This window comes from Acipenser ruthenus, chromosome 17 (assembly GCF_902713425.1).
Source record: "Acipenser ruthenus chromosome 17, fAciRut3.2 maternal haplotype, whole genome shotgun sequence".
NCBI classification, from domain to species: Eukaryota; Metazoa; Chordata; class Actinopteri; order Acipenseriformes; family Acipenseridae; genus Acipenser; species Acipenser ruthenus.
Genome location: NC_081205.1, coordinates 15,409,703 through 15,426,415, shown reverse-complemented (window position 1 = coordinate 15,426,415; position 16,713 = coordinate 15,409,703). Strand labels below are relative to the sequence as shown.

The 16,713-nt window shown below is 42.5% G+C and overlaps 1 protein-coding gene across 1 annotated transcript in view; it reads left to right on the top strand.

The window, feature by feature from the left end:
* Window positions 1–16,713, top strand: part of gpc1a (glypican 1a) — a 91,683-nt gene that overhangs the window by 27,284 nt on the left and 47,686 nt on the right. The window contains exon 2 of the mRNA XM_034038227.3: window positions 6,138–6,296. Within this exon, the coding sequence (XP_033894118.1) occupies window positions 6,138–6,296 (159 nt within the window). The remainder of the gene's footprint in view (window positions 1–6,137; window positions 6,297–16,713) is intronic.

Sequence of the window (16,713 nt, the reverse complement as noted above, 5' to 3'; positions counted from 1 at the left end):
ACAAGAATTTAAGAGCAGCTGAGCACTGACTAAAAAGAATGCAAATAATTGCAATAAGACCCAATCAGAATGTTAGGGGCAGGGTAAGGGTAAGGAGCAGTATTTTAAAGCTACTCTTTTAAGATATGAATAATATTAATGGTGTGCTCACCGTTGCCCTACAGCAGTGCTGGCTCCAATGTGTATGTCTATCTGACTGATATGTGATACAGTATGTGCATTGCATTCATGCCCAGACCTGTGATTACAGTATGGGTTATTCTGGGAGCTGTAGCTGCTGTAAATTGTTACTTGAACATCTGCAGCCTGTATGTGTGCAGTACTTGCATGTTGTTCTCAATACAAGGAGATGAAGCGCTCCGACTGGGCAGCACACAAACTGCTCCGGGGAACAAGAGGAACAACTGTGGGGTCATTTTAGTGCACCGCTTACTTTAAAATAGTGAATATACTAGAAACAGCCAGTAACCTAACCAGAAAGCTTATAAACTACTTTCACATGCAGGAGGCATTGACGCCAGTCCCTCAGTGTGATACTTCATGCACAGCTGATTGGATCTGAATCTGTCCAGTGTACGTGCGCTGCATGTTCAGAGAGCCATGTACAACAATAGCATACACTCTGCCTATGAGGAATGTACTGTACCAGAGCACTGTGCTGCACCAAGCTACATTTACAATCTTAGAAATATTTACAAGAAAACTTATGAATGAAGACAGCCTCGTCATAGGTTTATTTTGCATTTAAAAACAGAAAAGTTCAGTATTTAAGTAAACAAGTCACTTGTAAAAGAAGATATGCGATTATCCCCAGCTTCAGTAATAAGAAAGGAATGTTTAGGCTACACTGTCCAGCGATCATATTCAGTCATAATATATAATAAATTACAGAATGCCTGTGCCATTTTCAAGAAATGAAGGCAAACACAAGCAAGCAGACCTACTGTAATATATATATATATATATATATATATATATATATATATAAATAAAGGAGAGGCATCAGGCTCCTATTGAAGACATACGGTGTTGAAACGCGTTGTTTGTCTTACAGAGATCTTTTTTTGATGAATACAAATGAGCAGGAGTCGTATTGAATCCTTCTGAAGAAGAAAAATGATGCAAGTGCGACTATGAATGTCCCTACGGAAACTCTTTTGGTGAGCCATTAAAACTGAATGTTTGGCTCAAAGACTTTGACTTTTGTATATATGGACTGGAGAGGAGGCTGACAGTGAGAAACTATGGCCCCTGAAGGAAGAACTGTAGTTACCAACAGGGGACTATCATGCCGGAAGCCTCAGGCTGAGAGCATTGCCCCCTGTCACACTCTACATGGTAAACAGGAGAACTTCTTTGATTTTCACCCAGTTTTATCACACACTCCTACTCCTATAGGCATTTCAGATGTAATCTGATAAACTCTCAATTTTATACCCAGATTCTTTACCTTTCAGATTACACTGTTATGAGGGCCCCTGTATGTGCCTGCACTGGTTTCTTTTTAGATTTAATCAATTGTAGTTTTAATAAAACTGTTGAATTATCAATTAGCTGCTTCTTTTTCTGATTTTCCTAATAATTAGTTCCTAATAAGGAGTTCAGAACAGTTTCTGTTCTGCCTGTAATCCTACTGGAGTGGTTTCTGTGGTCCTGACACAGCAAAGAGTGTGAGAGGCCACTCTGATGTGATCAGAGGCTGGCACGGGACATTTGGAATCGCATATAAAAGGTCCCCCATTAGGAATGCTTTTATTTTCAGACAGATGATTGATTGTGATGAGCGGACCTGCTCATTAAGTGATAGGCAGGTCTTGACTGCTGTTTGAAAGCAGTGACTGCTTGAATTGCAGCTCATTCTTGCTCTTGATGGGGTTGTTCAGGCTGGCTGTCTCCCTGACTAGCCTGCAGAGGATGGCTGTGTTCCTGTTTTGTGTGAAAGGAAGGCGTCTGATCCTTATCTCAACTACAGATCGTCTTCAGTGACATCTCAATACCAGCTTGGATAACATCGCCACTGATCACTGGACATGAATTGCCTTTTTTTAATTGTACAGTCAAACCTGCTTAATAAGCCTGCTGTTACAAGAGTGCTAACCAAAGCTTTAAAATCCACTTTCATACCTGTTATTAACATTAGCAACATCATCACTGCCCCCCTCCCCTCCCTTATTACGGCTTCAAACACCATTTTCTTACCTCTTATTAGCAATAGCTACATTACCAATGGCCTCTCTTTAAATACATGATCACCAAGGCTTTAAAATCCACTAACAATAAACTAACAATCCCTCTCTGAAACAGAGGGGTTCATGAGCTGCAAACCTAGCTTAGTTAATCAAGCTGGGCTTTAAAAACATTTCAAAACTAGACTAAGTTGACTTGAAGTTTTAGCTCAGCATTCATGACTTCCTGTTTGTTTAATGTAGTTGTGCTGGAGTAGTAGCCTGGAGCTCACACCCTTAGCTTTCCTCTGCTGCATTCCTCTTTAACCAGCTGATCAGCTCCGCTTAACATGCAGTCATTGCAGAGACTTGAAAATGAAATCGTGTTAGGGTTGTGTTCCTCTTTAGGTCTAGTAGCCCCTAGTGGGTTAGTCAATGGCATAATAAATTCTGCTTCTGAGCTGTTTCCTTCTGTTGGTGTGTCTTTGTGTGCTCTAGAGCTGTATTTGTTCATTCAAAACTGAAGCGGTCCCCTTGGGAAGGAGCACTCATCAGCATGTATTTGGAGAGGGTGTGATTTATTCCAGCATATTTAGCACACTTTAATATAATGACTGCTTAAAACACTGAAGCACTCTGAAAATGGAATATAACTACTGCAGAATGGACAGATTCAGAGGAATTCAAAGTAACTGAAAGTCATTTATAGTAACTAGATACAGAGGTGGGTTTGATCAAGATGTAAACTGGTATAAGTGCAGATGGATTTTAGAGCATTTTACAGCACTGGGGAATGCCCCTCTGCTGCAGTGTCTTGATGTGCAGAGCTGAGCTAGCTCTAATGATTACAACACTGGGGAATCCCCCTCTTTGCTGCAGTGTCTTGGTGTGCAGAGCTGAGCTAGCTCGAATGATTACAGCACTGGGGAATCCCCCTCTTTGCTGCAGTGTCTTGGTGTGCAGAGCTGAGCTAGCTTGAATGATTGGAATGCTCTAATGTGTGTGTGCTGGCTCTCTCTCTCTCTCTCTCTCTCTCTCTCTCTCTCTCTCTCTCTCTCTCTCAATTTCAATTCAATTCAATTTCAATTCAAAGTGCTTTATTGGCATGACTTATTTTCCACAGTGTTGCCAAAGCAAATACATACATATTATGAACAGATGCATATATATACAAACAAGGAACAATGGTAACAAAATAATAATAAATAAAATAGAAGATAAATAATAATAATACAGAAATTGAAATATTGAAATAATAATATTGAAACTATTAAATTGTGCCGTCACTGCGTGCCCCTCAGGTTGTGGCAGGTGGCTACATATTTGGCAGCCAGTGGAGCTGTGTGTCCCTTCCCTAGGAGGACAGCAAGTTTCTCTGAGTCTGCCATTTGACTGAAAAGAGGATATTTTTCTTGTATTTTAATGAAGAATGATTCTCTGATATGGCTGTATTTTATACAGTGTAGGAGAAAGTGCATCTCAGTTTCCACCTCTCCTGTCTCGCAGTGACCACAGAGCCGATCTTCTCAGGGCAGCCAGGTCTGCCTGTGTCTGCCTGTCTCTATGGCCAGGCTGTGGTCACTGAGCCTGTACTTGGTCAGGATCTGTCTCTGCTTCGTATCTCTGACAGTGGAGAGATACTCTGCTAGGCTGTAGTTTCTTTTTAGGGCCCGATAGCAATCAAGTTTATTTTGGGATTTTATTTCTGTGTCCCAGTGTTCCAGATAGGAGTTTTTGGTTTGTTTTATAATTTGGTTTACTCTGATTGGGGGCTGGTAAGCAGTGCTGACCTGAAGCTGGTTGGAGTTAGTATTGGAGGGGGTCAGTGTGATGAGCTTCAAAGCCAGCTGGCATAGGGGACTCTTTTCAGGGCTGAGCTCTTGGGTCTGGAGGGCCTTGTACTGGATTGAGTCAGGTTCACTTTTTTCAAGGTGCAACCAGAATTTGAGTGCTCTTTTCTTTATATTAATAAGAGCTGGATATCGGCCTAATTCTGCCCTGCATGCGTGGTTTGGTGTATTTCTTTGCACCTGCAGTGTATTCTTGTATAGTTCAGCATGCAGGGTCTCGATTGGGTGTTTGTCCCATTTAGTGTAGTCTTGTTGACTGAGTGGACCCCATACCTCACTTCCATACAGCGCAATGGGCTGGATAACACTGTCAATTAATTTTAGCCAGATTTTGACAGGTATATTGATTTTATAGAATCTCCTTTTGATGGCATAAAAAGCTCTGAGCGCTTTTGCTTTTAGTGCATTCACTGCCAGGTTAAAACTGCCTGACGCACTGATGGTCAGACCCAGGTAAGTGTAGCTGGTGCTGTGCTCTAGGGTGGTGTTGCCGAGTGTAAAGTGATATCTGTTTCCCTGAGATCTGGCCTTTTTTTGAAAAATCATTATATTGGTCTTTTTGAGGTTTACTGCCAGGGCCCAGGACTGACAGTACTGCTCTAGCAGTGCCAGGCTCTGCTGCAGCCCCTGCTCTGTGGGTGACAGCAGGACCAGGTCATCTGCGTAGAGCAGGAACTTGACTTCAGTGTCATGTAATATGAGGCCAGGGGCTGCAGACCGTTCCAACATCGTTGCTAACTCATTGATGTAAATATTGAACAGTGTTGGACTCAGACTGCAGCCCTGCCTCACCCCCCGCCCCTGAGTGAAGAAATCTGTCCTTTTTTTGGCAATTTTTACTGCACATTTGTTTTCTGTGTACATTGATTTTATTATATCATAGACTTTACCCCCTACACCACTTATAATATAAACCTTCATGCCAAATTGAATCAAAGGCTTTTTTTAAAGTCAATGAAGCAGGCGAAAATTTTGCCTTTACTTTTTTGGTGTACATGTTTATCTATTAGGGTGTGCAGGGTGTAAATATGGTCAGTTGTGCGATGGTTTGGTAGGAATCCAATCTGACTCTTACTCAGGACATTGTGTTCGGTAAGGAAGGCCAGTATCCGGGCGTTAATGATACTGCAGAACACCTTCCCCAGGTTACTGCTCACACAGATGCCCCGGTAGTTGTTGGGGTCGAATTTGTCTCCACTCTTGTGAATTGGGGATATAAGCCCTTGGTTCCAGATGTCAGGGAAGTAACCAGTACTTAGTACCATGTTGAACAATTTAAGCATTGCCTCCTGTAATTTAGGGCTGCTGTGTTTTAGCATCTCAGTACAGATGCTGTCAGGGCCGCAGGCTTTTCCAGGTTTAAGTGCCTGGAGCTTCTTTGTTAATTCTTGTCGGTTGATTGGAGCATCAATTGGATTTTGGTTATCTTTAATTGATTTTTCTAGTAAGTTAAGTTTTTCTCTAGTTTCATTTTGTGTATCTGTTAGATCTTTTTGAGGGATATCTTTATAAAGGTTTTCAAAATAATTTTTCCAGGTTGTTCCATTTTGTATTGTCAGTTCTTGTTTTTTTGTTGAGTTTAAATTGTTCCACATTTCCCAGAACTGTTTTTTGTCGACAGCTTGTTCTATGTCAGTGAGGGTTTTGTTTGTGTGTTTTTGTTTTTTCTGTGTCAGGGTGTGTTTGTAGTATTTGAGGGTCTCACAGTATCTCCGGCGTAAATCTGGGTTTTGTGGTTGATGGTGTTTTTGATTGGATAATTTTCTTAGGTTTGTTCGAATAGATTTACACTCGTCATCAAACCAGCTTTGTTTGTGTTTTTGTTTCTGCTGTATTTTCTTTTTGTTCTTTTTAAGATTTGCCATTGTGGCTGCATTCTCAAATATCTTATTGATGTCTTGAACTGCCAGATTTAGTCCTGACACATTTGGTTGGTATTGTGTGTTGAAGAAAGTGTTCATGAGGTTAGTTATTTTAGTAGAACTGATTGCCTTGTTAAATTCCTCTGCACTATTTGAAGCCCATCTGTATGTTTGATTCAGATTGTACAGCTTACTGGGCTGTGTCTGTGCAGTGCTAGACTGACCTGTCCTTTTTTTTTTTTTGACCTCTCTCTCTCCAGGGGAGCACCTGCGGATTTGCCCCCAGGGCTACACCTGCTGCACCAGCCAGATGGAGGAGACATTCTCGAACCTGAGCCGCAGAGAGTTTGAGGGGCGGGTGAAGGAGGCGGGACGATCTCTGCAGGCCATGCTCAACGCACAGCACAAGAACTTCGACGGTGAGCACTGGACTTTAGCTTACAGTGGGGATACAGTGGAGGAGAGGCAGGAGTGGCAATAAGACTCCTATTCCACAGCAGTTTCAACTATTCCAAGTTTTACTACAAGCCTCTTTGGCTACAGTGTGTACAGGTAACAAGTAACGAGAGAGAGAGAGAGAGAGAGAGAGAGAGAGAGAGAGAGAGAGAGAGAGAGAGAGAGAGAGAGAGAGAGAGAGAGAGAGAGAGAGAGAGAGAGAGAGAGAGAGAGAGAGAGAGAGAGAGAGAGAGAGAGAGAGAGAGAGAGAGAATTGGTTAGGACAAGCAATTGAGAGTAATAAACTGGTTTGAAGTTGTTAGGTATTAATTAAATGGAATAAAATGTGTTAATTTCTAAACACAAAACATTGCGGTCCCTCGGTTTCCCTTGTTTACACAATTATTGAGTATCAGTCAATAACAATATGACAGTGTTATTTAATGTAGAACCTGTCATGCTCAATCTAACTAAAACGTATTTATATTTGATAAGTGATTATTTGTCTTCCATTTCTTTTATCCTTTTGATATGAAATCTTTTTTTATTTTTTCACTTTCCTTGGTTTCCTTACAAATGTGTCATCTCTGCAGTGAGTTGTATATTGTAAGGTCGCATCTCTGTGACGAATCAAGTGCATTTGCTAGTTTTGCAACATATTTTCATGTCAGTTTATGTCCTCGGTATGGCAGTACAGCAATGCAAGTGTCAGCGCCCCGGATGAGAGGAAAATTCACATCCAAGCGGCTTTTAAAACTGAATTGCCATTGAGTGGTACCTGATTGTCAAGGTGAGGGAAGGACACAAGTTGACAGTATTTGGGGATATTTCGTGGAACTAATATACGTGTTTAATCAAACTAATGAAGGCATGGTGTGAAACTCTTGTCTGCTTCACTGTTCTGTGGTTACCTCAGTGGTCAGTTTGAAGCTCTGTGGCTTGGGCAGAATGTGGTTTGTGCATAATACAGAATGCAAGTCAAAGGCAAGAACAAGCATGCAAGATTCAATACTGAACAGTTTACTGCTCCCAATCGCCATTTTGTTTGAGTCGCATGGTGTTCTATGATCCTGTCACAGCGTTAGGTTCAGTTTATTTATTTTTAATTTAAATTAAATAACAATAAACAATAATCTTTCAATGCACATTTCATTCATCTGCAACAAGCAAGGGCTTGACATAAATTAGAACACCTGCCAGAACACTGTCAATAGGGGTAGCGGAGAGACGTTTACCACAGTGCCTTTGCATGGTCGTTTTGCACTTTTCCCATGCCTTTCCCATGGTTATACTATGCATTATAAAATGGGTCACCGTGTATTTTAATGTGCTTTCTGGGTTTACCTATGGGGAACATTTCCGAAGGGTTCTCATGGGCAGTCAGGTCTGCAAGACCATCCTCAGCCTCTGATTCCTGCAGGGAAGGTGTACTGCTGTGGGAATCTGAAGTCTGTTCTCAGCTTGTATATATCCCATCAGTCATGTGAGAGGGAAGGAGTTCCGGAATGTTGTATTGAAGTGAGGCAGATGCATTGAATTCCAGCCTGCTTCCCTAATGGTTGTTTTCCACGAGTTTGTTATAAACAGTTTACTTGTTAGTCTGGAAGTACAGTCTGGGGCTGTGACATGCAGAGTGGCACTCTGCAGGCTCGGCTACAATTACTTAAAGCTGCAGACAGGGACCCACAGTGCACTGGTAATTGAATGGAAAGGCATGGGCTGGACACACGTATTACAGTGTCTGTATCTCGAGCCTCCCTAGAATGTGGACTGGAATGGCCCCCCCCCCCCCCCTCAACGGCTGCTTCTCTGTTCTCTTATAGGGAGGACGCGGCTCCTTCTCTGTTCTCTTATAGGGAGGACCCCCCATGGCTCCTTCTCTGTTCTCTTATAGGGAGGACCCCCCCCCCGGCTCCTTCTCTGTTCTCTTATAGGGAGGACCCCCCCCCCCCCACGGCTCCTTCTCTGTTCTCTTAGGTATTTGTTTTTGGCTCACCCAGTGATGAAAGCAGAATGGAATATTGATATGGTGGTGCAGGGAAGGCTAGCAGAGTGACAGTGATGCTCTCAGCAGTTAGCACCATTGATTGTGGAGCAGTGTGGAGTAGTGGTTAGGGCTCTGGACTCTTGACCGGAGGGTTGTGGGTTCAATCCCCAGTGGGGGACACTGCTGTTGCACCCTTGAGCAAGGTACTTTACCTAGATTGCTCCAGTAAAAACCCAACTGTAAAAATGGGTAATTGTATGTAAAATAATGTGATATCTGTATAATGTGAAATAATGTATAATGTGATATCTTGTAACAATTGTAAGTCGCCCTGGATAAGGGCGTCTGCTAAGAAATAAATAATAATAATAATAATAATAATAATTGATTAGTTAGAGAGGTACAGTAATGTGAAAATCAAGATTTAATTACAGCCTCGAGTCATTAGCTGGGTGTTGGAAGTGCTTGATGTCTTTATATTCTTCCTTCTTTCTTAATATCTAGAGGAATAATACAACCAGGCTATAAGATTGTTTTCAGATTGCTATAAAAAAAACAATTAGAGCAATTTGCTTAAAAGAAAACATCAAGAAAAAAGGGGAGTGGTGCCATTGTTTTGTTGAGAGTACATTCAATAGTACACCAACCCCCTAATTGAAGTGACTGTACCACCGCCCTTCCATTCGCTCTAAACATCTGGACATGTTGTACCTTCCATTCGCTCTAAACATCTAGACATGTTGTACCCTTCCATTCGCTCTAAACATCTGGACATGTTGTCCCTTCCATTTGCTCTATATGTGCAGTTTTGAAAGAAGCACATGGTATAGTAAACAAGTATTTTATATTTGAAAACAGGATTTCTGGTTTACAGCCCATGCTTTCAGTTAGTGTTGCACTTTCTTGCATTTCATCTGGGAAGTGAAACTGCCCCCACTCCTCCAGCTGCTCTTTTCCTATAATTAACCAACCAGCTGCTTTCTTTATTAACTGACATCTCTCAGGCAGTAACACACTTTGACCTAGAAGATACTAATGCTATAATGATACTGCAGTGAAATGACGTAGGAAGTGTAACCGATTTTGCAGTTTTCCCATGCTTTTCCCATGGTTATACTATGCATTTAACATAGTTTACTCTGGTTTGCCATGTTTATGAATGTGCTTTACCATACCTCACTATGCTTACTGTGCTTTCACTGTGATTTATTACGCTTTTGTTATAAGGGATAGCTAATGGAAGTGCACAGCAGATATGATGTATTGAATTATTGTGGCTGTATTTGTTTGGTCCCTTGGCTGGCTGCACTGAGCATACTGCCCTGCCCTCCCTACCACAGGCTCATCCCAACGCTGTGAGGCGCATTCCAGCAGTCGGACAGTGTGAGGGCCAGCTGTGTGCACACAGATCTCAGCAAGCCTGTCACTGACATTTATCACAAGCTGAAAGAGGAGAGCACTGTGGCCTGCATCCACACCTCCATACTGAACATACTAATTAATATAAGAGACAGAGTCAAATGGACATATTAACTGATATAAGAGACAGAGTCAACTGGACATTAACTGATGTAAGAGACAGGGTCAACTGGACATTAACTGATGTAAGAGACAGCGTCGACTGGACATAGTAACTGATAGAAGAGACAGGGTCAACTGGACATGTTAACTGATATGAGACGGTCAATTGGACATATTAACTAATAGAAGGGACAGGGTCAACTGGACATATTAACTGATATAAAAGACAGGGTCAACTGGACATATTAACTAATAGAAGAGACAGGGTCAACTGGACATATTAATTAATAGAAGAGACAGGGTCGACTGGAGATATTAACTGATAGAAGAGACAGGGTCGACTGGACATATTAACTGATAGAAGAGACAAGGTGAACAGGACTGTGACAGGGTGGCTGAGGGTGGTGACGTCAGGCCAGAAACAGGAACTACAACACAGACAGGTACTCGGGTGAAATGAACAAAAATAAAATCAATATTTAGACACAAAACACTGCTCACAGAGCAAAAATAAAAAGGGTTAACAAAAAGAAATCTCGTACACAAAAAGAAAACCTGACACCATCGAAAACTCATAGCAATTGTTTATTTACTTTCTGTTTACTTTTAGATTCTCAGCTCTCTCTCGTTCATCACTTCCTGAACACCCACCTTGAACAGGGAGAGCTGCAGGCTTTCATACTGGTGACCATCTCCCGATCAACAACAAATGAATCAATTAATTAACCCAGGAGATGGCCACCTTCTGCATGGGGTTTTGTGGGATGGGGCTTTCCCATCCATGCTGCCAAACTGTAACAAAACAAACACTTTGTATTTTACATAAACGCAAAATACATTTAAATCAATACTAACCATAACAAAACAATAACAAAGCAAAACACTCGTTTTAACTAAACACAAAGCAATACATTTTTACAGCAGGGCTTTGCCCTGCCCCCTTTTTTATGTGCAGGGCTTCCTTCTCCCTGCCACAGGGACACACTAACTGATATGAGACAGGGTCAACTGGACATATTAACTGATAGAAGGGACAGGGTTCACTGGACATATTAACTGAGACAGGGTCAACTGGGACATATTAACTGATAGAAGGGACAGGGTTGACTGGACATATTAACTGAGACAGGGTCAACTGGACATATTAACTGACAGAAGGGACAGGGTTGACTGGACATATTAACTGATAGAAGGGACAGGGTCGACTGGACATATTAACTAAGAGACAGGGTCAACTGGACATATTAACTGATAGAAGGGACAGGGTCGACTGGACATATTAACTGATAGAAAGGACAGGGTCGACTGGACATATTAACTAAGAGACAGGGTCGACTGGACATATTAACTGATATTGTATTTCTATTAGATATTTCTCCCATTCCAGTATCCAATTCATTTGCTTTTATTATGGTAAAGTTTTCTAAAGAAGCCTGTTTAAAATATATGGAAATGAAAGAGGCTAGTTCCTGAGGTAATGGGTTCCCGATGCTGTCTCCAGGGGAGTGTGCAGAGCACAGGCTGTGCTGTTTCTTTAAGCTCTGGTGAGGGCTGCTGTCCAGGCCATGAGGTAGCCAGCTCATTCCAGCGCCCCGGGTGCAGTCAGCGCTCTGTGGCTCTCACAGCGGCTAAAAGATTGATTGGTCTGAGATGAAATCACTGGCTGATGTCATGTTTGTCCAGTTGTGAGCCGAGCAACTGCAACAGCAGCAGGGTGCACACAGAATAGGGGCCAACCAATGAGCAAGGAGCAAACAGACAGCAAACAGCAGCTGTGTGTATGTGTGTGTCTGTGTATGTGTGCTTGTGTGTGTCTGTGTCTGTTTCTGTGTCTGTGTGTGTGTGTGTGTGTGTGTGTCTCTACATATGTGTCTGTGTGTGTCTCTATGTGCCTGTGTCTGTGTGTCAGTGTGTGCGTGTGTGTGTGTTTTCTTCTTGACTGTTGCTATGGCTGCCATCATCAAAATATAGATGACTGGTACTCTGGAAATCATGCCTAAATGTGATGAAACTTGGTAATGACATTCCTCAGCACGTTATTGAGTGTCATAACCCAGGGGTGTATGGAGGCATACATTTTGAATTTGTATTGTTTATTTTTGTATTGTTTTTAAAAGCTGTAGAATTTAACATCATTGGCCACAGTGTTTACTTTAACATTATTCAGAAGTTTAGGATCACATACATACCTTGGAACCCTTTAATGCAGGGATCTCAACCCCTAGGGGCCCTTGAGGAGGTTTCTGTGTTATTTTAAGAATGTGTTATTTTCCCTGCATGATTATGACACGCTGAAACCTGTTCCTGAATGCATAATGATACCTCTTATTTTATATATTTCTTAGACAGTTAAGAGGACTGAGCACTAAAGCTTATTAGTCATAAGCTACATCAAAAGATGTGTATGTCAGTCTTTTGAATTCAATGTTCACCTGTATCTGTCAGATGGGAATTAGCTTGGGGAATGTGACTCAGAGAGGAACTTGATAATGGTGATGGCCTTCTGTGGCTGTTGCCACTAGAATGTATCACAGGCGAGGGTGATTGTGAGGGCCTGGTAATCAGCACCAGGCTTTCGCGTCGAAGGATGCCTATATATTGTAGTCTGTGTCATTTGATGATGCACTCACATATAAATGTGGGTTTCTCTGCCTTCGAGGATTGGGCATCACTGGGTCTCCTGTAAAGAATTTGCTGCTTAAAATTAAAATTATTTCAGCAAAAACATAAGACATATTTAATCATAGTGACATCATACATTACAATACCAAAGGTCGAGTAATTTATAAACTGTCACAGAAACCCGAGATAGAACTCACTGAAGAGGCCCATCTATTATTTTTTATAATACATGGATACCCTTGTGATGCTAATATTGAAGAAGACGAGGTTCTGCAGTACAGTTGGGTTTTTTTAAACGTCGTGTTTCAGTGCTGTACAGACGTTCTGTGTCGTTATCCGTTAGTTCTTCAGCTTTATTTGGATGATTGCCTTTACCTTGTTTTAATTTCCCGTTCATCTCCACTTTCTCGGAGATATGAATGCACCAGCTTTACATCATTTTTTTTTTTTAACGTATTCTCATTTCATTGATCATTAATGAACATTTCTGTACTGTAGGTACATTTTGTGTCTGAATTGAAAGTGATGGTCTCGAATGGTCAAAGTTCAAGTATATTTTCCTCTAGAGGAATTATCACTTTTTGACGTCACTACTGTGGTATTCTGCCTTTTTTTTCTTCGAATGACTCAGGATGCAAATATAGCCTTCATCCATGTATGTATATATATATATATATATAATATATATATATATATATATATATATATATATATATTAGTCAAATGTAAATTAAAAAAAAAAAATGTTAAGCACTTTGTTTGGTATTAGTAATACTTTTATTTCCTTATGTTCTACCGAATATGACTGAACAGATTTGAGGATAATCTAATTATTATTAGAATCTAAATGTATATATAATTATTTTGGGTGCATGAATGAATCTGTAAGACTACATTTGTTAATGTTCTAATGCCTGTTTTGAATTGGTGAAGTTACTTTTTTATAGCTATTTTGTTTCTCAAAAACAATTAAAATAAAAAATAACTTTTTCTGTGAATGGAAATACTTTGTTTCATTGACCAAACACACACAAAAGAGATGCGTATTAATATGGATGGAAATGTGGATAAGAATTAGGACAAAACAGTTATCATTTAAATTAACATGGTCTGCAGCCAGTAATCTGTGAAACCTGCATGATGTGGGAAATCCGAGAAAACCCAGCAGAGCTCAACCAAGTGTGTGTAAAGTGCCGTACGATCCAGGACTTGCTTAAACTAGTAAGTGTGCTAGAAATGGAGCTGCAGGAAATGAGACAGCAACAGAAGCTTGAGGAGCTGGCACACCCACAATTCATACAATTCATGGAAGTTAGCACCCCTAGCAGACTGAAAGCCACCAGGGAGATAGAAGAGGGTCTAAACAGATGGGTTCAGGTAGGCAGAAGCAGGGAAAAAAAGAAACTTAGTCAAACAAAACCACCAGAAATCAAAACATCCAACAAATTTGAGCCACTTCAAAATGTAGATGACCAAAACCAACATTAAGAGAATGAAGGGAACAAAATCCAGGACCTATGAACAGTGCTGGCCAGCCAGGCAGCAAAAAGAAGGGAGGTCATGATTGATGGGGACTCCATATTGAGAAACATAGCAAGTTCAGTTCGCAGTTTGGACCCCCTTACTACAACGGTGTGCTGCCTTCCAGGAGCCTCTGTTACGCACATCACTGAGAACGTGGACAGGCTCCTAGAACGAACAGGAGATGACCCGGTAGTAGTCGTCCACATTGGTACAAGCAACATTGGAAGAGACAGACCAAGATCCCTGCAAAACAAATTAGGAAGGAAATTAAAAGACAAGACCAAAACTGTGGTATTTTCTAGGATACTGCTGGCACCTTGCAAAGGAGCATACGGACAGCTGGAAATACAAAATCAAAATGCATGGCTGAAATCGTGGTGCACACAGGAAGACTTCACCTTTCTTGAACACTGTAGCACAGTCTACAACAAGGACTGTCTATATGGGCGGGACGGACTGCACTTAAACAAAAAGGGAACCAATCTACTCGGAGAAAGGATCCTTGAGGAGGTTCAGAAGCATTTAAACTAGAAAGGAAGGGGGGAGAAAACAAAAAAAAAACAGAAGGGAGACCACATCAAAACAAGAGCAACAACTCAGGTAAGACAGCCATTAAATGTATTTATCTAAATGCTAGAAGTTTCAGAAACAAAATGTTAGAACTTGAAGCTACTGCACTAACAAGTAACTACGATGTGATAGGTGTTACAGAAACTTGGTTGTCTGAGAGTGATGGAGACGAATATAATATTAGTAGGTATACACTGTATAGGAAAGACAGGCAGGACAGAAGAGGCGGAGGGGTAGCGCTATACATAAGAAATAATCTTAAAGCCCAGGTGTTAAATCTGGATGAAGAAAACAATGCAGAATCAATATGGGTCAGAATAATGGACAAAAATTCAAAGGGCATAACAATATGAGCATGCTACAGATGATAAAACAGAGGTCAGAGAACCATTGTCAAACTCACACCACAAGGTTTACAATTTTAGAAAAGCAAACTATGAAGGTATGAAACAGAGACTAACAGAAGTAGATTGGAGTAAAATAGAGAAAACATCCACAGAAAAAGGATGGCTGTTTAAAAATGTAGTACTAGAGGCGCAAAACAATTACATCCCAAAAGTAGACAAATCTAAATCTAAAACAAAATGGCCAAAATGGTATAATAGATCAATTAAAAAAATATTCAGAAAAAAGGCACTTTACAAAGTGTTTAAAAGGGACCAAAAACACAGAAAGAGTACCTGGAACTGCAAACACAAGTCAAAAAGGAAGTTAGAAAGGCCAAGAGAGAAAAATAAATGACCATTGCTAAGAGGGCTAAAACCAATTCTAAAATGTTTTTCCAATATTATAACAGCAAGAGAACATTCAAAGAGGAGGTAAAAAGTCTAAGAGATACAAATGGCAAAATCATAGATGAAGAAAAAAAAAAAAAGCAAATATTTAAATGATTACTTTCCACCGTTGACGCTCGGTGCTCGGTGCACGCACCTCGACGCTCGGCGCTCGGTGCCTCGGTGCACGCGCCTCAACGCTCGGTGCTCGGTGCCTCGGTGCACGCACCTCGACGCTCGGTGCCTCGGTGCACACACCTCGACGCTCGGTGCTCGGTGCTCGGTGCACGCACCTCGACGCTCGGTGCTCGGTGCCTCGGTGCACGCGCCTCGACGCTCGGTGCTCAGTGCCTCGGTGCACGCACCTCGGTGCTCGGTGCACGCACCTCGGTGCTCGGTGCACGCACCTCGACGCTCGGTGCCTCTGTGCACGCACCTCGACGCTCGGTGCTCGGTGCACGCACCTCGACGCTCGGCGCTCGGTGCCTCGGTGCACGCGCCTCGACGCTTGGTGCTCAGTGCCTCGGTGCACGCACCTCGACGCTCGGTGCCTCGGTGCACGTACCTCGACGCTCAGTGCTCGGTGCCTCGGTGCACGCACCTCGACGCTCGGTGCTCGGTGCACGCACCTTTGGTGCACGCACCTCGACGCTCGGTGCCTCAGTGCACGCACTTGACGATTGTCTTTTCAGTGCTTGGTGCACGTGCCTCAACGCACCTTAAAGCTGTACGCTTGGTGCTCAGTGCTTAACGCTCGGCGCTCCTGTTACTTTCTGTAATGCGAGGCCCTTCTCCTCGCGGCGAACGCCCCCGTCAGATCTCGAGATCCCGCTCTAGATCGCCCCGAAGGAGAGGACGTTCCCGTTCTCCTCGTCGCGACAGGCGAGGTGGTGTAACTGAGCTCACTAATAAGATGTCTCAGTTTATGGACCTTATGATGGGGCAGCAATTGCTGCTCATGTCCCTTGCCACAGCTCAGGCCGCAGAGGAGCCAGTCAGACCGGTTGCCAGCCAGCCGATCATCCTACCACAACCCCTGTCCGTTCCAGTTGCGCAACAGGACGCATGGGACGTGGATGCTATCTCTCGAGATGCATCAGAGGGTGAGCCTCTCCACGTAGAGGATAGTGTGGAGGCAGAGCTCACGTCCCACCACTCAGAGTCTGAGATGGAGGTAGGCGTAGATGAGGCTTTATGGTCCCTAGTAGAGCGGGCGACTCGCCACCTGGGCTTAGAATGGCCTGCCACTGAAGAACCTAGGCGCTCTCTTTTTGAGTCGCCTTTGGCACAGGGCCAGCAGTCTAGGACGCTTCCGGCCTTCCCAGACTTTGTTAAGGAGGTGCAGTCCACTTGGGGGACTCCAGCCTCCGCCCCGGCAACCTCGCATAAGGCAGCTGCCTTTAC